The sequence below is a fragment of the Scardinius erythrophthalmus genome (genome assembly GCF_964197995.2).
Source record: "Scardinius erythrophthalmus genome assembly, chromosome: 9".
Taxonomy (NCBI): Eukaryota; Metazoa; Chordata; class Actinopteri; order Cypriniformes; family Leuciscidae; genus Scardinius; species Scardinius erythrophthalmus.
In genome coordinates, this window is record NC_138229.1 from 10,875,620 (window position 1) to 10,895,607 (window position 19,988).

Below are 19,988 nucleotides of genomic sequence, written 5' to 3' on the forward strand. Positions count from 1 at the left end.
TAAGTAAAATATAAGTCACAATCTGAATATAATATTCTTGCCTAAAGAATAGTCAAGTTGTTGAGAGAGCTCTCTTTGAAAAGACAAATTGCAAAAGAGTCAGGTTGGAGTCCAAGAATACACTGACCTGTACAGAAATTGATCTCCCTCTTATGCAGTTGCTTATCGTAACAGAGTTAAGTTCCTCTTTTCATAGTATTTGGCATCGAACCAGATCCACAAGACACAAACATATCTAGCTTTCATAGTTTCACACCCTGGGGTGTGGGTACACATATCGCTCTGTACCACCATATGAGTCAGGAAATCATGGGTCTCAATACAATGCAAAAGAAAGAAACTGCTATACAACGTGTCCCTTCTGCAAGATGTTTAACAAAGATTAAAAAAATGGATCACGTTAACTGAGACACTCGAGCTACTTGTGGTCTGTCTATCGGAAGCTTCTATGCTTTCGCCCACATCTTGCACTTACAAAATTTCACCCCAAGTCAGTCAGCTACATTGAGGCATAAAAATTAATCAAAGAAATGCATTAAACATACATTTCAAATGATAATAATGATAAACACTGCAAACTATATGATTTCTTAAAATATGATTGACGTGATTAAATGATATTTAAAATATGAAAAATGATAAATCAAATAAGAGATATATATATTTTTTTCCTGATTCATCAATAAAGGTTTGGAACAACTTGAGGTTGAGTAAATGATGACAGAATTTTCACTTTTGGGTGAACGATCCCTTTAAGAAAGGAAAAAAACTCTTGCGTGTGCTATGAGGCGCTATGAATGCTCTCCAAATACACTCTGACGATGTATAAACTTCTCTCTTCTGTATTTTAAAAAGCATTTGATCTGATATTTAATCAGTGACAGCATATAGAAAAGGGAATTCCACTCTTTTTTGAAGAGCAGTTGTAGCCTATAGCCACTGAGCATTTTAAAACGGGAACTCCTGTCATTACAGCAACAACATAAAAGGGTTGTTCACAGCGAAATTAAAATTATACCCTGTCCCCATGACGTTCTTCAGTGGAACACAATGTCCTCTGGCAGATTAATCAGAATGTCTTCTAAAAAAGTAGTCTTCTCAGGACACACAGTAGCTTTGTGTGAAGATTATGAGAAACAAATTGAAATGTAATTCAGGTATTTTGCTGCTTTTATTTTGTCTCTATGAATCTCTGTGAATTGCTATAGTGTGATTATTTTTATTCCTCTCTATGTAAAGCACTTTGAATTGCCATAGTGTATGAAATGTGCTATATAAATAAACTTGCCTTGCCTTGCCTTGCCTTGCCTGGCCTATTTCACCATTGAGATGAGTCCCACTATAGGACAGTTTTCGAGATGGTCCTCACTGCAGAACACGAAATCCAGGGGGATCCAGATCCAACTCCTCCCACCATACATATACCTAAACCTACCCATCTCCACCCCCTGATCCCTAAACCCACCCCTAAACCTACCAATCTCCACCCCTTAGATCTGGATCCAACTCCGCCCCCTGGATCTCGTGTACTGCAGTGAGGTGCTACTGGAGTTTTCTGCCATCAAGTAGGCCTAATATATTGCGCTTTTCACAGTACACACAGCTTTACAGAAAGGCCGATATTGTATAGTAATTTAATCGGTTACATACTAGTATATGAAACATATAAGTTAAAATGGTCGTTATAACGTAGTTCAAACGACTTCTATAATAAAGTGATTTTGTCTGATTTGTAACCAGGCACTAAAGCGATTACCCATAAAACGTGCTTGAACCAGTGCATCAAACAACTAAAAATCAAGTCAGGAATCTTGGTGTGACACTTGGTGTTTCAGTAGTCATGTCAAAGCAATAACTAAATCAGCATACTATCATCTGAAAAATATTGCAAGAATTAGATGCTTTGTTTCCAGACAAGACTTAGAGAAAATAAGACTTTGTTCATGCTTTCATCACCAGCAGGATGGATTATTGTAATGGACTCCTCACTGGCCTTCCCAAAAAGACCATAAGACAGTTGCAGCTCATACAGAACGCTGCCGCCAGGATTCTGAGCAGAACCAGAAAATATGAACATATCACACCAGTCCTCAGGTCTTTACACTGGCTCCCAGTTAAATTTAGGATTGATTTTAAAGTATTATTACTGGTAAATCATTCAATGGCCTAGGACCTCAATACATTGCAGATATGCTCACTGAACACAGATCACTCAGATCACTAGGATCATATCAGCTAGAAATACCAAGGGTTCACTCAAAGCATGGCGAGTCTGCTTTTAGCTATTATGCCAGCCGCAGCTGGAACCAGCTTCCAGAGGAGATCAGACGTGCTCCTACAATAGTCACTTTCAAATCCAGACTCAAAACACATCTGTTTAGCTATGCATTTAATGAATGACCTCTTTGGTCGTCCGATTGTTTGTACTGTACTGTACTGTATTTTATTTTTTATTTTTCTAAACTGTTTTAATTATTCTTATTTCTTCTTATTATTTTAATTTCTTCTATGTAAAGCACTTTAAATTGCCATTGTGTATGAAATGTGCTAGGCTATAGAGCTGGTAAGTCCCGCCCCTTCCGCCAAACCCCGCTGGACCTCAAAGTTGAAAAACCGTCAATGCAAGTGAATGGGAGAAAATAATTATTTTCTGGTCCCGTTTGAATTGTGCCATGAATGTGAACATATGTTGTCTGTGAATTTTTTATATAACTTTTCGTGTAAAGAATGATACAATTTAGCGGGTAGAAGTTCGATACGGTTAGACTTTGTGTGAGAGCACTTTGTGGACTACAACTCTCGATGCGTTTGAAACGTCACCACCACTAGCACACGGACACTAGCTCACGGATCCCGCTAAACATGGCTGTGTCTTTGGTGCACTTCATCGCCTTCTTTCAGGGAGAGGACAAAATTGTTGAGGTTGGCGAAAACCACTGGTAAGTCAACTTTATGGGGTGACGTCACATAGGCGACATGTAGTCTTTCTCGTTATGTCTTTTCCACAACTACTAGCCGAAGAATCATACCATATACTGTCAAACTCGTAACATGAAAAGTTATATAAAAAATTCACAGACAACATATGTTCACATTCATGGCACAATTCAAACGGGACCAGAAAATAATTATTTTCTCCCATTCACTTGCATTGACGGTTTTTCAACTTTGAGGTCCAGCGGGGTTTTACGGAAGGGGCGAGACTTACCAGCTCTATATAAATAAACTTGCCTTGCCTTGCCTTGCCAAGGAACCAATCGGAATGCTTAATTGGGTCCTAAGGTGGGACTCATCTCTTCAGCGCTTCTGATGTCCTATTTTCGGCGAGATTCTGAAGTCTGTGCATATGATGGATAGACACTTTACTATCCCATGAGGCCACGGGAGAGGATTTGTGAATGGCAGTGAAGCAACACAACAGAGCTGGTAGGTCACATGATAATGACAACATGGCGAATGTAGTATGTCCAGATCACATTCATACTACACTACGCACATTCATACAGAACGTACTTTTTTTTAGATGTCATGAAGTAATTAATTATCAGAAATAAGTACTTACTCAAGAGTTTCTATTTCGGATACAGCCCATTAGTTGTCGCGTGTAGCAAAGACAAGGGACTATGGTTTCACGTAGCCTAAAGGCTAAAAGACAAAACTGCGAATGTTAGTAGCCTACTTGAGATCGACCCAAGTTGACTTAATATCATGAGTAAATAATGCCTTAAATTTCAGAGTGTTCCTCATACAAACCTTTTATATACCTTAAGGAGAATTACTCACATCATGTGGACTACCTTTATGATTTAAATTGACTATCTAGAGGGCTACTGAAAAAGTTAGCAAGAAATTTGCGTTAACGCCCAATAACCACTAGATGGTGCCTAATGACACCAGTTTATTTGTTCGTTCTTTCTCATCCGAGTTTGAAAATCTGGGATTCAAAATGTAATTTAAACCATACTCATATCATGCTGGAGGACATGATCATCAGGTTTTACACAGACTTCTGGAGTTCATGCAGCTAGAGAGCTCTGCTGTCATTAAAGCAAACGCTCCTCCTCAGGAGAGCCAGAAGCTTCTGTTTTTAATCATTTAAAAGTACTATCGTGATTTCATAAGGCTTTAGATAACATCTTATATTTTAAAACAATAATAATCAAAATGAATTTGTTTGTTTGCTGGCAGTCGATGCTTCTTACCTCATCTCGGCTTCTGACACAATAAAGACACATCAAGAAGCCTATCATAGCCTACATAAAACTCTTTAAAAGTTTCCACTGATTTAAAGCTCAGCCTGGGCCAGTGGAGTTTGATCTCAGAACACTCATTCAATTCTTTCCAGAACAAATGATCTGCTCCGTGCTATCATTATTTTAAAGCTCTGTAGGCTACCCTTACCTTTTTTTTAGTTGTCAGTTGTTTCTGTTTATTTCTCCTAAGCAATTTTTAGGTAGAAACAGCCACATAAAAGATTATTATTTAATGAAACATATCTGAGAACTCAACTCTTGAATTATGAAAGCTCAACGTCCAATCAATAAAATTTGTTTTCTTAACAGATTTTGGTGTCAGTTGGGGCAGCAAGAATTAGACTTTGTAATTTGTCAAACACAAGTTTTCACCATTTAGCCACCAAAATGCATAAGGACATACAGCAGGCCTCACTCTTGAACAGAATGGTACACACATCAGAAAGTGTTAAAGCTGTGAAACAACTCCATTCTGTGTACCTAATGAATCCTTAAAACATTAAAGGATGGCCCTAATAACATCTGTCAATGCACTTGAGTCTTTGGTTCTCATTGATACCGATCTCAGTCTCCATTAACTCTCAGCCAAAGAGCTCAAACGCAAAACATGTTTTCATTTAAAGTTGTTGCATTTTCAAGGCTCATGTGAATTAAGTCTTCACTCAGGATTGTGAAAATGCATGGAAGAATGAGAACAGTCCCACACACTCGATAAACAAGCACATTGTGCTGTTTACAGAAGGATTCTGACCTCATTATATCACAGTCCACATGGTAGCCGAAAACCGCTCACTGAATCCTGCAGTATGTAAACTGTGACTTTTTTTTCTCCATTTAAATTATAATTGATGGGCTAGATCAAGATTTTATGAATTATAAGACACTGTTTAACACACTTTCCAAAGTTGCACCTTAAGGTAATTCAGTGATTGGACGGATGGGTGCTGATGTCATCAACCATGTGCTTAGGATTCTGCAATGATGTCACAATGATTGTATCTATTTTATTAACCACAAGCGTGCCCTTTTTCTGTTGTGCAAGCATATAATTAATGACCTGTTGACACATTAGTTGTTCGTAGTGTCTGAGGAAATTGTGACTGATTTTAATATTTCCTAACCCTTTAATGATCAGTGGTTATTTGTACCGGCATATTATTATTAGTAAACCATTTTAATATCAATTTATCATATTAAATACAGAGGATTGTTGAATCGTGCTCATTTAGTAAGCAATTAGTGTTTAAACCTACTCATTTTTTATGTTGAGCTCTATACAAAATGCAAATCATACAGACTTGAATACCCTTTTATTAAATTTTCTTTTTATTAAAATTCATACTTATGGAAATATTTAGGAAACTAGTGATTAGGATGTGTACACCAGCATGTATTCAGCATATTAATACTTTTTACTTGATGGTAACACAACAATTAGAGCTCCACATGGGTAGCCTAGGCTACTCCACACCATTCAAGTCATTAAATCAAAACTTTTGTCAGAAATGGTATAAATATTCATTAAAAATAATTGAAACCAACATGAATAGATTACATTTGAATTTTGCACATGCATTTAAAACCAAATTGTTAAACACTAAAAAAGTGTTTGCTGTTCCTAATATATCAATGATCCAAATGAACATACAGTAGCCTATACTATACATCAATTTTTAAATTTCATGTAGCCTATTTATATTCACACCGCAGCCCAACAGTAGCCTGCCTTCTTTCGCAATCAACTTATCAACTAATGATTAACAAAATTCCTTAAATCCGAGCATGTGACTACTCACTTAGTCTCTGCTTTTATGAAAGCCCAGCTTTTATGTTTTGTGAGTATAAAACGCCAAAAAATGTGCTTGATGTATGTTTTTGGAGTGCTGGTCATAAGTGGAGTTTTTAGCCAAGACCCAACAACCGTACCGCCAGAGGTTCGAGGTAAGCTTTATTTGTTCAGAAAACACACTACATATAAACACAGCGTGTTGGATCTGTCCAAGCCTGTCTCTTTTCCTCCTCACCTCCCTCAATAGAAGTGTTTGTAGCAGTGGGTTCATCTGTGAAGATACCGTGCACTGACGGAGAGGAAAAAGAGGTGGAGTGGAGATTGAACAGCTCAGTGCTCGTCTCAAGCCCCGTTCTCTTCATACAGAACACTAGTTTGAAGAACCAAGGCGTCTACACCTGCCACCAACCAAACGGAAACCTGATACTAACAGTGTCTCTGCACCTGGGATGTAGGTTTATGCATATTTTCCTTTATTTAAAGCTGTGTAGTCTGGTAAAAGAATTATCTCACTATCCCAGAGAGCTTAAATTAAGAATTGAAATGCCGCTCTGTTTGCGCTATTTAGATCCCCCTTCTCCTCCGGATGTGCATTGTTGGTCTCCAGCTTACCCTAAAAGGGCCATATGCTCTTGGACACTGACTCCAGACCCAATACTTCCAACACACTATATTGCTACATACAGGTATGTATGCATTGGTATAATACCAGATGAGTTGTAAAATTGGCAAATCCGCAGTGGTGTTAAGTATTTGAGTAAATGTAATTAGTTACTGCACTTAATCTTTTTGGCTACTTTGTAGTTTGACTAAGTATCAAAGATATTAGCAACTTTTGCTCTATACTTGACTACATTTTTGAAAAAGTTTATGTACTCTTTACTCCAGTACATTTGTGATGAGCTATGAAATTAAAAGAAGTGATATCACCATCTACAGGGCATTGAAGGTACTATATAATGTGTGTTTTTCCCTGAAGAACCCAAACTTGTCAACAAGGCTACTTTAGACAGATTAGTTAGAAGTTTCTGAATCGCTTCATATGAGATGAGGACATGGCTATAGCCATAACCAGCATGTCTAGTGCAAGTAGGCTTTGAATAATTAATTTTTACTTAATATTATTTTATTTAACCGTTACATTGAAGAGACCTTTTTGAAGGATATTGGTTTTCTTATGCCCTTTTTGAAAACTTGAGTTGGACTTGAGTGTTTTGTAGACTTTTTAAGAGGCTGTTGTGTCAACCTTGATTTTATTGCAATTTTGAGGTATTCAGGTTTATTTTGATTTTAGAAAATAAACGTGATTTCTCTCCTCACAATACACCGGTTTCTTGTTTTTCACTGGCATGTCTCTTAGGTGTTGAGGACTAATGCATCTTTGAGCCTACATTTAGTACGAGTAAAATACTTAAGTCTACTGTTAAAATCAGATGCTCTATTTTTCACACACATTTATCTATGGTTTCACAGATGAGGTTTTAGCCTAGTCCCAGATTAAAATGCATGTTTGAGCTGTTTTAACTGAAAGCAACTTGGACTGGCATATCTTAAATATGTCAGTGTCATTGTTTTGTCTCAAGATGCACACCATTAATATTTTTAAGGCACTATTAGATTTATAAAAGCTACTTAAATGTCCTGCTAATCGAACTAAGGCCTAATCCTGCTTAATCTAAACCGTGTCTGTGAAACCATGTCTAAGACTTTTACTCAAGTCGTATTGGAATTGGTCACTTGTAAATTGATACAATTAGTAATTTTCGCTGTAAGGTATCTGTACTTTTACTTAAGTATGGTTTTAGCTACTCTTTACTCCTCTGCAAATCTGTTACAAATCTAATTAACGCTATATATTGTCTATATGAATTATCATTTGGAGCTTCAAAAAGGCCGTAAAAGCTGCATAAAAACATCATTAAATAGTGCATATGATGTGCTCTATTCCTAGTCTTATGAAGAATCTGTAATAGCTTCTGATTCATGAGCGAATCATTCAGACTGGTTTTGTGAACCAAATAAACTGATTAACTGAAAAGATCCAGTTCATAAGAATGATTTGTTCAAGAATCAGACATAATTCATCATGGGTTTGGATTAACATGAGCATTAGTGAGTAAATAAATAATGTATACTATTGCTTTATTTTGAATATTGTGCTGCAATTTATATTGTACAATTCACCATATATCTATATGATTTATTATACATATTCAAATGTAGAATAATAGTTCAGAATATTTGCTTCTGAATTTAAATTTAGGAGCTTTTCAGAACCACTCTCAAGTGCCCGTCAATGCCAGAAATGGGAAGAACAAGACAGGCAATGTGCGCTAGAGGAACTGGAGATCTTTGCAAGAGAACCAACTCTTCTCAACATCACAGCTATTAATGCTCTGGGAAGCACAACACGCATATGGCCATTCATTTTTGAGCAGATAGGTGAGCTTTTCATTGGTCCGTTCTACCGTGTTCTACCATTCCATTTATTCCAATGGTTTGCAAACAGTCTGTATTTTTATTTTTAAACATTATATAATCAATTATATAGTCGATACAGGAAAAATATCTGGAAAAATAAACAAATATTCACATAAATATTTACTTTAGTCTATGTCACTACAGAAAATGAAACAGCTGCTTTTGGAATATTTTCAAGGTCTTATCGATGCTCACATCTTGATGCATATGCCATGATTTTCTATTGAGTGTTTTAATCTCTGTCCATGGTTGTGTTGTAGTGAAACCTGATCCTCCGGTGAATGTGAGCGTGATGGTAATGCCAGGCAAGAAGTTGTCTGTTCAGTGGGGTCCACCACCCACGTGGCCGGATCCTGTCAACTTTCTCCTTAAATACACAGTGAAATACCATTGGGGCAAACCTGAGACGGCTAGAACTGTGAGTTTTATGGCAAGCCGTTTTAACTTTTATTCATTTCCAGGATATGAATCGTTGATATCAACAATTCAATTTTAACTAGTAAAAATGTTCATTCTTGATATCAACAATTAAATTTTTACTAGTAAAAACTATAATTCTTGATATTAACAATTTAATTTCAACTAGTAAAAACTATAATTATTGATATTAACAATTTATATCCTGGGAATGGCAATAGGCAAGCCGTTTTGACTTTTAATCATTCGCAGGATATGAATTCTTGATATCAACAACTAAATTTTCACTAGTTAAAATTATTGTTATTGATATCAGGAATTAGATTTCTACTAGTAACAATGGCAATTTTTGATATCAGGAATTACATTTCCACTAGTAACAATGCTAATTCTTGATATCAGCATTTACATTTTCACTAGTTAAAATGATAATTCTTGATATCAACAATTGAATTTCAACTAGTAAAAACTATAATTGTTGATATCTGTAATTGTATTTTCACTAGTGAAATGTCACCATAGGCTGCCATTCAAAATCAATTGTTGATATCAAGAATCGATTTCTTACTAGTTAAAATTCCAGTTTCACTTATCAGAAATACAATTCTTACTAGTAAAAACCTTTATTTTTGATATCAAGAATTAAATTGTCACTAGTTGAAATGTCTATTCTTGATATCAACAATTTAATTGCTACTAGTAACAATGTTAATTTTTGATATCAATAATTCCATTTTCACTAGTGACAATGTTAATTTCTGATATCATGAATGTGATTGTTACTAGTAAGAAAGCCATTTTAGATATCTGAAATAATATTGATATCAGAAATACATTTTCAGATATCAAAAATGAAAAATTTTACTAGTAGCAATTAAATTGTTGATATCAAGAATAGACATTTCTATGGCAAGCCGTTTTAGCTTAAATTGTACCAAGCGTTACTCGTCGTAATTGCATTTTTACTAGTAAGAATTCAATTAGAGAGCTCTACAATTCAATTCTTACTAGTAGCAATTACAATTGGAGAGCTCTCTAATTCAATTATTACTAGTAAGAATAACAATTACAGAGCTCTCTAATTCAATTATTACTAGTAAGAATTACAATTACAGAGCTCTCTAATTCAGTTCTTACTAGTAACAATTCCAATTAGAGAGCTCTACAAATGAATTTTTGCTAGTCAGATGTCTTCATTGACTTCCATTCATTTTTAATTACGGAGCTGTACAATTGAATTGTTACTAGTAAGAATTACAATTAGAGAGCTCTACAATTAAATTGTTACTAGTAAGAATGCAATTGCAGAGCTCTTTAATTCAATTCTTACTAGTAACAATTTAAATAGAGAGCTCTCTAATCCTATTATTACTAGTAACAATTCCAATTGGAGAGCTCTCTAATTCAGTTGTTACTAGTAAGAATGCAAATGCAGAGCTCTTTAATTCAATTACAGAGCTCTGCAATTATACATATCTTTAATTCGTATTTTTACTAGTAAAAAATCAATTAGAGAGCTCTGTAATTGCATTCTTACTAGTAAGAATTTAATTAGAGAGCTCTCTAATTGCAATTGTTACTAGTAACAATTCAGTTGTAGAGCTCTCTAATTGCAATTGTTACTAGTAACAATTCAGTTGTAGAGCTCTCTAATTGTAATTCTTACTAGTAACAATTCAGTTGTAGAGCTCTCTAATTGTAATTCTTACTAGTAACAATTCAATTGTAGAGCTCTGTAATTAAAAACGAATGGAAGTCAATGGAGATATATGACTAGTAAAAATCCATTTGTAGAGCTCTCTAATTGGAATTGTTACTAGTAAGAATTGAATTAGAGAGCTCTGTAATTGTTATTTTTACTAGTAAGAACTGAATTAGAGAGCTCTGTAATTGTAATTCTTACTAGTAATAATTGAATTAGAGAGCTCTCTAATTGTAATTGCTACTAGTAAGAATTGAATTGTAGAGCTCTCTAATTGAATTCTTACTAGTAAAAATGCAATTACGACGAGTAACGCTGGGTACAATTTAAGCTAAAACGGCTTGCCATACATTTCAACTAGTGACAATTGAATTATTGATATCAGTAATTGCCATTTTTACTAGTAACAATGTAATTCTTGATATCAACAATTATATTTTTACTAGTAAGAAATCAATTCTTGATATCAACAATTGATTTTGAATGGCAGCCTATGGTGAGATTTCACTAGTGAAAATACAATTGTTGATATCAACAATTCCATTTTTGATATCAAGAATTGAATTGTTGATATCAAGAATTGAATTGTTGATATCAAGAATTGAATTGTTGATATCAAGAATTGAATTGTTGATATCAACAATTCATATCCTATATGTGTTTTAAATGTTAAAAGGGCGACAAAACTATTACAGATATCAAAAATGTATTTCTTACTAGTTAAAATTCTGAATAAACATATCAGAAATACAATTCTTACTAGTAAAAACCTTTATTTTTGATATCAATAATTCCATTTTCACTAGTGACAATGTTAATTTCTGATATCATGAATGTGATTGTTACTAGTAAGAAATCCATTTTAGATATCTGAAATAATATTGATATCAGAAATACATTTTCAGATATCAAAAATTAAAATTTTTACTAGTAGCAATTCAATTGTTGATATCAATAATATATATTTCAACTAGTGACAATTGAATTATTGATATCAGTAATTCACATTTTTACTAGTAACAATGTAATTATTGATATAAAAAATTATATTTCTACTAGTAAGAAATCAATTCTTGATATCAACAATTGATTTTGAATGGCAGCCTATGGTGAGATTTCACTAGTGAAAATATAATTACAGATATCAAGAATTCAATTGTTGATATCAAGAATTACATTTTTGATATCAAGAATTAAATTGTTGATATCAAGAATTACATTTTTGATATCAAAAATTAAATTGTTGATATCAACAATTACATTTTTGATATCAAAAAATGTAATTGTTGATATCAAAAATGTAATTCTTGATATCAACAATTCATATCCCGGAAATGAATAAAAGTTAAAACGGCTTGCCATAGAGTTTCCTGTGTAGACAATGTTCTACAGTGTTAACCCTTGTGTTATGTTGCGGGTCAATTTGCCCCGTTTAGATTTTCTAGTTGTTGGAAATACTGGTTAACCTATGTTTTTTTCTTGATATTTTGTGACTTTTTCTCATTTATCATCATGAACATGCATGCAAAGTTTCAACATGCTGGTGTTTTTTGACATATACAAACAAAATTACTGTTCCTTTCGTGATGTTCGCGGGTCAATTTGACCCGCATATTTTAATGCTCTAAGGCAACTGTACGGAGCCAAAATAATAACATTTCTTGGTTATATTTTGTTATTTTATTTTTTTAATACCTTGTGAAGCTAAAAAAAATAGGTTTTCCACACTTATTTCAATACAGAAAAATATTTTGTCAGCCACAGATGGTAAAAATGACCTATCATTTATTTTTTCAAGCTACCTGAAATAATATTAAACTGAAATAATAAATATTGAAATAATTTTTTTTCTTGATATTTTGTGACTTTTTCTCATTTATCATCATGAACATGCATGCAAAGTTTCAACATACTGTTTTTTTTTTTTTTTTTTTTTTGACAAATACAAACAAAATCACTATTACGTTTGTGATGTCCATCATAGGCAGCTATTCAAAAGCAACTGTACAGACACAAAATAAAAACATTTATTTTATGTATGTCAAGGCATCAACTCCAGTTCTAAAGTGTATGTGTATTTAAAAGTGCTCTAACCCAAACCAAACACACTTGAAAAAGCTAAATCATGGTGTTCAGAATTAATTGCAAATTACAAATGAAAATTTTTGACAGACACAGATAGTAAAATAAGCTCTCACTTATATATTCAAGATACCTGAAATACATTGAGACTTCGACATAGACAGCAGAAAAATGAGCTCAGATTAATTGATTAATTGTTCAGTTATGATGTTCTAAGCAAAAAAAAAAAAAATGTATATGCAAATATATATAAATATAACATATTTATATATATGTTATATTTATATATATAAATATAAATATAACATATATTCAAATTTTAAATAGTTTTAAAAAATTGTTAAACATTTTCATTAAATCATATCTTCAGATATATATTTTTTGGAATATTTGACAAATGTTGATTTTAAAAGTTTACAGTTTGAACCTGAATCTTTGTTGTTTTTCATAGTGTGATTTTTGAGAAATTGTATTGAATCCAATGCAGGTCAATTTGACCCGGACCATAAAGGGAGTGCACAGAATTCCAACATAACACGAGGGTTAAAGCTGTAAATCACCAAACAGAACAATTAAAGCAGTATTTGCATTTATACAGGCAAATGTTTCATTTTTAAACATTTTTTGTTTTCTAGCTTGGCCCTTATGAGTCTAGCAAAATGGTTTTGAGTGGACTGGTGGCAGGAAGGACTTATTACATCCAAATATCTGCAAAGGACTTCCTTGATGATGGGCGGAACAGTGACTGGAGTGCACCCATAAGTGCCACTGTACCCATCAACTGATATGATGAATCATTACATTTACCAGAAGTGTTATGTTTCAATGTTTGTTATATCACCGAAGTGTAACTTTGTTTATAAAGGCAATGATAACCAATATGCAAGCTCAATGTGCAGAATTTTCTTTATTTAAAAAATGATCAACACCCAGTATAGCTCCACTTGTAAATAATCACAAAGCTTGTAAGCATTTCAAAAGTGTTCTCATCTAAACTTTATCTAACTGATTTTAACTGGTTTGTAAAATAAGAAAATCACACTTTTCAAGCAGCAAATAAAGAACAAAAATTTATGTTTAATAACAAATCTTTAATCTTTATCTAAACAGAAAAGTTTAATTATACTAGTTTCCTTTGAAAATCATTTGATACTGGTGTTTTACCAATCTAATCCTTTATTTATATACACTATTATAGTATTTAGTAAATTATTTAATTAGGTTAAATTTTTATATTTTTATTTTAAGGTTAAAGTTTAAGTTCAGATTTTCATTTGTCTAATTGTCAGTTTGCTATGTGTCATTTTTATTTTAGTTTAAAAAATATATATTTTTATTTAGCTTTAATTCATTTTAATTTTAAGTTTTAGTCATTTAAACACTTCACAACTTTCAGCAACAACTTCAACTTATTATTGAATTTATTTTATTGAAATATTATATATATTATTGAAATTATTATTTCAGTTAGTTGCCAATGCAACATTTCAAATTTTTGTTTAAGTTTGTTATGGTTTTTTATTTAATATTTGTTTTATTATATATTTTTTATTTATTCCAGCTTTATTTCAATTAACAAAAATGATTTTTAATTGTTATATATATTTTGTTAACAATTTTTTTTTTATTATAAACCCATTCACCACCCAAAATATATATATATATATATATCCAATGCACATTAATTGAAATTATAAATTACTGATTTGACCAGTTCAAAACTTCTCATGATAGAAAGAATGAAGGTCAAATTTTGAATGAGAGTGAGTAAAGGATGACTTTTTTTGTGGCTGAAATATTCCTTTTAAAGAAAACAACTGATGTGAGTGAAACTGAAAGATACTTATACTCATACATCTCTTTGCACAAAATCAGATGCCAGGTAGTGAAGATCGTGACTGTTCCAGATAATTCACTTAAGTGTTTCCCTTTTAACATCATTTCTTGATGTAAACAGCCAAATCCTGTTTTAATGGCTGCCAACAAAGCATCGCATGAATTCAGTCTAATACGTCAACAATCAGTGGTGTAACAAACTCGGAATGACGAACACCCATGGAGAAAGAGGGTGCACGAGGCAGGTGTGCCGTCACCTTCTCTGGGCTGTGCGTGCCTGGGCCAGGCTTCCTCGTGGCATCGGTGGGATTATTATGACGGCTTTGCATGGAGAAAGAAGGCTGTCTGTTCAGGTAAACGCTGGGTTCTGTGCTGTTGTACCGGCAGGGTCCCGGGGTCATGGACAGATCCTCCGATGGACCGCCTGCTTTCCTGCGTGCTGACATGCTGAAGCTGGCACTGGAGGATTTGTGGGGGACGTGGGAGCCGAAGAGGTTGGGTAAGGTGTAGCTGTTGGGCGCGGGCACAGGATCCACACCGCGGTAGCGTGTGCGGAAAGCCATGGTGTAAGACGGAGGTCTGTGGTGAAAGCTCAAAGGTGGAGCTTTCTCAGGACTGTAGGCTCCTGGTCCAGGAGTCTGGAATGTATCAGCTGATCAGAAACAGAGAATCGACAACTGCTTTATGATTGTGTATGCCTTCTCGATGCAGTTTGACTGTGTTACAAATTATTATGCAAGTGACATAGCAGTAGGATTTCATAGAAAGTATCTGTACTTTTACTCAAGTATGGTTTTTAGGTATACTCTTTACACCTCTGCAAATCTGTTACAAACCTATTGAACGCTATATATTGTCTATATTTTAGTTTTTCAAAGAAAGTGTCTGTTTTATTTCTATCTTATATTTTTAGATAACTGGTATCAATCTCAGACAGGTTTGTTAAGTAGTTTACCAGGTCTTTTTAGGGAAATGAAAACCTACTGAAAGAGGTTGTTCCACATTATTAAGCAAGCCATTTCTCTGCAATATGAGGAGGAAGAAAGATCTTTCTGAAGATGAAAAGCATCAAATGGTGCAATGTCTTGCAAAAGGCATGAAAACAACTAATATTGAGCAAAAAACTGCATAGAGGTTATCAAACTATTAAAAGAATTACAAGTGATTTAGAGCACAGAAAACCCTAATAAGCCTTTCTCTGACCGAGTTCTGTGCTCTAAAAAACTAAAATCTGAATGTTTATTGTACTGAAATCCTACTGATGTGTCACTTGTATAATAATTTGGAAAACAGTGTAAAGTGAACATGACATAAAAATAATGCTGTTTACTTTCTAAATACACATTACCATTCGTATTGTGCAAGATTCATCAGTGGAAATTATTGCAAAAGGAAAAAAACATGAACAATTCCTCTTTTTCAACCCCTACTGGCAATGCCCATTGTTTTGATGCAACCAATCACAGATTAATCAAAGAATTTTTCCCATTCATTTTTTTAAAAAGTCTTTATTAAAGAGTTATAAGCCATGAACCACACCAACCAGCTACAGGGTGAACCAACATTACAAACTTTGATTTGAAGAAAAAAGTATTTGAAAATTGGACTAAAAGACAAATACATATTTAAGTAGTTTGAGAGCATATAGGGACACTGACTATTACGTCATTCGCAGTTGTCCTTCATGTGAGAGAATCTGCTGTTTAACATGATTATTTATTAAAGCTCCAATTTGTAACAATTTTGTAATAAAATTTCCGAAAATAACTTGCACAGTGTGATATATTTCCTCCAGTTGTGTACTTACAATATCTCAAAAGTCTCCAAAGATTTTTTATTTCAGAGAAATTCCTATTTTAAATAACTGTCCGTCCCGGAAAAGAAATGTCGCCTCTCAGTGACGCAATGTCCGCACTATCCTTTTTTTCCGGTGTGGACCATGTGATATTCCACTACACCGGAACATCACATGGTCAAATGCGGAAGTGGTGGTTATAGCGTTATTGCCATAGACTGTATGGTTATAGCTGTTATGGATCACGATTACTCTTTGGCGAGTATTGAAGTGCCAACAAAATGAAAGCGTCCATATTCGGATACACGCAGACTGTGTGACAAACGGAGGAATAAAACCCGGATAAATATCGGCCAGGCGTTTTCGAGATGGAGAGAGCTGCGCGACAATCTTGGACTTGACAGAGACTCTGCTCTCGCGAGTGTATTGATAGACAGGTAAGCAAATCAAATTTTTTTTTATTGTACAAGTAACGTAATAGTTACAGTAAAGATGATTTTAATAGATATGAATTAATGACAAATAGCTGTAAGTTGTAACGGGATAATATAGCATAACATTTCACGTTCCTTGCAGTTCATTAATTATGGTGACATAAAATAATACGATCAGACATACAGGTAATACAAAAACGAATAAATTACCTCATCCGTGATCATGATTCATTAATTCCATTTAGATACATCGCTAGATGGTGAAAACGCATTAAAAACGACATCTCCCATCGTCACCTCCTTCATAGCGTCATCAAGCTTCGCCTTTGTTATTGTTGGAAACTGCGCCCTCTTGTGGTCAATTTTTTTTACATATTGGAGCTTTAATGTCGGCTGTTGGCTTCAACAAAAACATATATACATTAACAACCTCATAGCTCACCGTAAAGGTTATCTTTAAAAATCAAAGAAAATTTGATTCCCTTATGGAGAAAACGAATGTGATTTTTACTTTCCGCAATCCGACGGATGGACTATTGAATATCCTGTTTCATTCAGAAATATGTAACATTACAGAATGTTCTTTTTAGATGAATATAACCAGACCTGGACATGTTTTTAACTTTCATTTATGAAAAGGTCCTGGATAAAATAAGAAACAGATATGTTTAATAAAAAAGGTGAAAACATGATCAGATCAGATCAAACCCACCTGTCTTCTTCTTTCTACCCAGCATGGAATAAGACGGGGTACCGTCTCTGCCAAAGCGTGTCATTTTTCCATCTACATGATACTGCGGCCCTGGACTGGAATCCACAGACACCACTATTCAAAAGCAACATAATGGGAAAACACACCAGAATTTCCTGAATTACATTTGTGCAAAGCAACACGAATTTATAAGGCTGAAGCATTCCCTGCAGTGACTAGTGCTGTGCTGTGCTGTGCTGTTTGAGCAACAGAAATGCTATTTAACATTAATTAAAATCCAACATATGGATCAAAATCAAGCATGTGGGTTTTATTAGCTTAATATGCCAGAGAAATCACATTTATCATTTTATTGCACGCTTTTGTTTGTGATATAAATTCCAGATGCGTGAGATGCTTTTTTGTAATAATACTTTGATCAAACTGGGTGTTCTCAATCCCCTCCAATTCCTCCCAAACAAGTGTTACATGTCACTAATTAGGCGTGTAAGTGTGTGCCTGTGTGCGTAAATCCACCTACTATTTCAGTACTACAATGTAGACACTAATTAATCTATAAAATTATCAGTCCGTATAAATGCCATGTTGATATATATGTACTTTCTACATGAACAAGCATGTTAAAAGCATTCTCAAGTGATTAAACCCAGCATTAGTTCAGTGGATCATGTCGTCTGTCAGTGTGAGAAGTGTTTGATTTCATGTTGTGTCACTCACTGTTGCTGCTCATGCGGCTGTGGAAGGAATAGGCCGGGCTGCTGGGTTTGGTGTAGTCATGGTTTATGTAACCGATAGTGGGCGGAAGAGCATAACGCCCAGGCCCGGGTCCTGCAGGCATAAACAAAAACAAGGTGTGCAGAGCCTTTTAGGATTATTACTGGAATTGTGTTGGGTAATGAATGGAAATTAATGTGTATTAGTGAACATTATATGCGGTAAAAAGAGAAAACTTGTCGTGTTACTACTGGGGCTTTCCTGGTAAAATAAAGGAAAATAATAAATAAATGCTGGTTGTATTTACAAGCAGGGTTATTACTCTAGAACGATAAAAAAAAAAAAAAATTATTAAATGAAATAAAGATTAAAAACAAACTAAATGAAAGTTAGAAATGTTGTAACAAAAACTACTAACTGGAAATAAATAAAAACTAAAAATGAAATAAAAAATGGGGTAACACTTTACAATAAGGTTCATTAGTTAACATTAGTTAATGTATTAACTAACATGAACTAAGAATGAGCAAAACATTTGTTACAGTATTTATTTTGTTAATGCTAGTTAATAAAAATCCAGCTTCATTGTTAGTTCATGTTAGTTCACAGTGCATTAACTAATGTTAACAAATGCAACCTTTGATTTTAATGACGTATTAGTAAATGTTGAAATTGCTGTAATAAATAATAAATGCTGTAGAAGTATTGTTCATTTTTATTTCATGTTAACTAAGGTAGATGTTAACTAATGAACCTTATTGTAAAGTGTCACCAATAATGGTATTATTCAAAATAATAAAAATTGAGAAAGGTGCATAATAAAAGTACAAAAAATTTAAATGAAAACCCAAAATATAAAAATAAAAGCAAATTCAAAATATTAATAAAAAAACTATAATAGATTGTAAATAATACTAAAATAACATTGTAATAACTTATTATGTCTGCTACAGGCTGATTAATTTTGTTAGTCAATATAAGTTATACATCTGCTAGCTATGTTCCTCATAGTCACTTCCTTTTTTTATTAAATCTAAAATAAAACTATGGAATGCGATTCATGTGAGACTTAAAGGGTCACACATGCTGTGCACATTTCTAAAGTCCAGGAGAACCTTGGCTGTAAACGTTCATTTGAAATCGTATGAATTTTTTTTTTACACAGTTAAATGTCACACAAGCTTTTCAAAGCTTTGGCCAAAAAAAAAAAGAAGAACAGACAAAAGAGGTTCTATTCTCAGAATGATACAAGCAGGTGTTGCAATAAAAGACCTAACTGACAGTTTCTTTCATCAAACTGCCAATCCACTCTCAAGGGCCAAATAGAAGCATGTTTGAACTACTTACAGAGCCCTTGCGCTAAAATAAATTGTCAGATCTCCTCGCTTTGCTGAATAATTCTTTCGACACAATCATTTGTACAAATGAATCTACTGAAAAGAGCGGTCACACACTTACCTCGTTCCCTGCCAGCAATGATGGGCCGCCGTCTGACCACTTCCCCCATGCCGCGTATATTTTCTGCCTAGCTTAAAGAGCTGACAGCAAATTCGGCAGCAAGAGTGCTCAAGGAGGTCCAGTAAAGGTTGAAGTTTCAGTTTAGACACACTGGAGAAATACAACTGCGGCTTGAATTATAAATGAATCTTACAAGCACAAGAAACCTTACCCTTGTCCAGGCTTCAAGAACTTCCATCTCAATATCTTTACGCATAACAGATTTCCAAACATCCATCACTGACTACAAAGGACACCTACAGTTACACCTTGGCA

At 34.0% G+C, this 19,988-nt stretch overlaps 2 protein-coding genes across 3 annotated transcripts; one reads left to right on the forward strand and one right to left on the reverse strand.

Moving 5' to 3' along the window:
- The first annotated feature begins 3,282 nt into the window (after nucleotides 1–3,282).
- On the forward strand, nucleotides 3,283–13,804 carry ebi3 (Epstein-Barr virus induced 3). Of its 2 annotated transcripts, none has more exons than XM_081374917.1 (6): nucleotides 3,283–6,194; nucleotides 6,290–6,493; nucleotides 6,611–6,728; nucleotides 8,306–8,484; nucleotides 8,784–8,941; nucleotides 13,360–13,804. In XM_081374917.1, the coding sequence occupies exons 1-6, from the start codon at nucleotides 6,065–6,067 to the stop codon at nucleotides 13,507–13,509; spliced, it is 939 nt and encodes a 312-aa protein (XP_081231043.1). In that variant the 5' UTR covers nucleotides 3,283–6,064; the 3' UTR covers nucleotides 13,510–13,804. The 2 variants fall into 2 exon arrangements, with proteins under 2 accessions (XP_081231043.1, XP_081231044.1); XM_081374918.1 differs by having other exon boundaries at nucleotides 3,283–3,426; nucleotides 13,360–13,803.
- Nucleotides 13,805–14,724: 920 nt separating this feature from the next.
- odf3l2a (outer dense fiber of sperm tails 3-like 2a) lies at nucleotides 14,725–19,722 on the reverse strand (the record flags this gene model as incomplete). Its single annotated transcript, XM_081374099.1, has 4 exons — nucleotides 14,725–15,212; nucleotides 17,502–17,615; nucleotides 18,219–18,329; nucleotides 19,674–19,722. 4 exons carry the CDS (start codon nucleotides 19,720–19,722, stop codon nucleotides 14,725–14,727), a joined length of 762 nt encoding a protein of 253 aa, XP_081230225.1.
- Nucleotides 19,723–19,988: the final 266 nt, after the last annotated feature.

What these genes read in the sequence shown, in the direction of transcription:
- ebi3 (XM_081374917.1), top strand. Translation starts at nt 6,065, where the DNA reads ATGAAAGCCCAGCTTTTATGTTTTGTGAGTATAAAACGCCAAAAAATG. An exon ending in CACTATATTGCTACATACAG is followed by an intron (nt 6,729 to 8,305) that starts GTATGTATGCAT and finishes ATTTAAATTTAG; the next exon opens with GAGCTTTTCAGAACCACTCT. An exon ending in ATTCATTTTTGAGCAGATAG is followed by an intron (nt 8,485 to 8,783) that starts GTGAGCTTTTCA and finishes GTTGTGTTGTAG; the next exon opens with TGAAACCTGATCCTCCGGTG.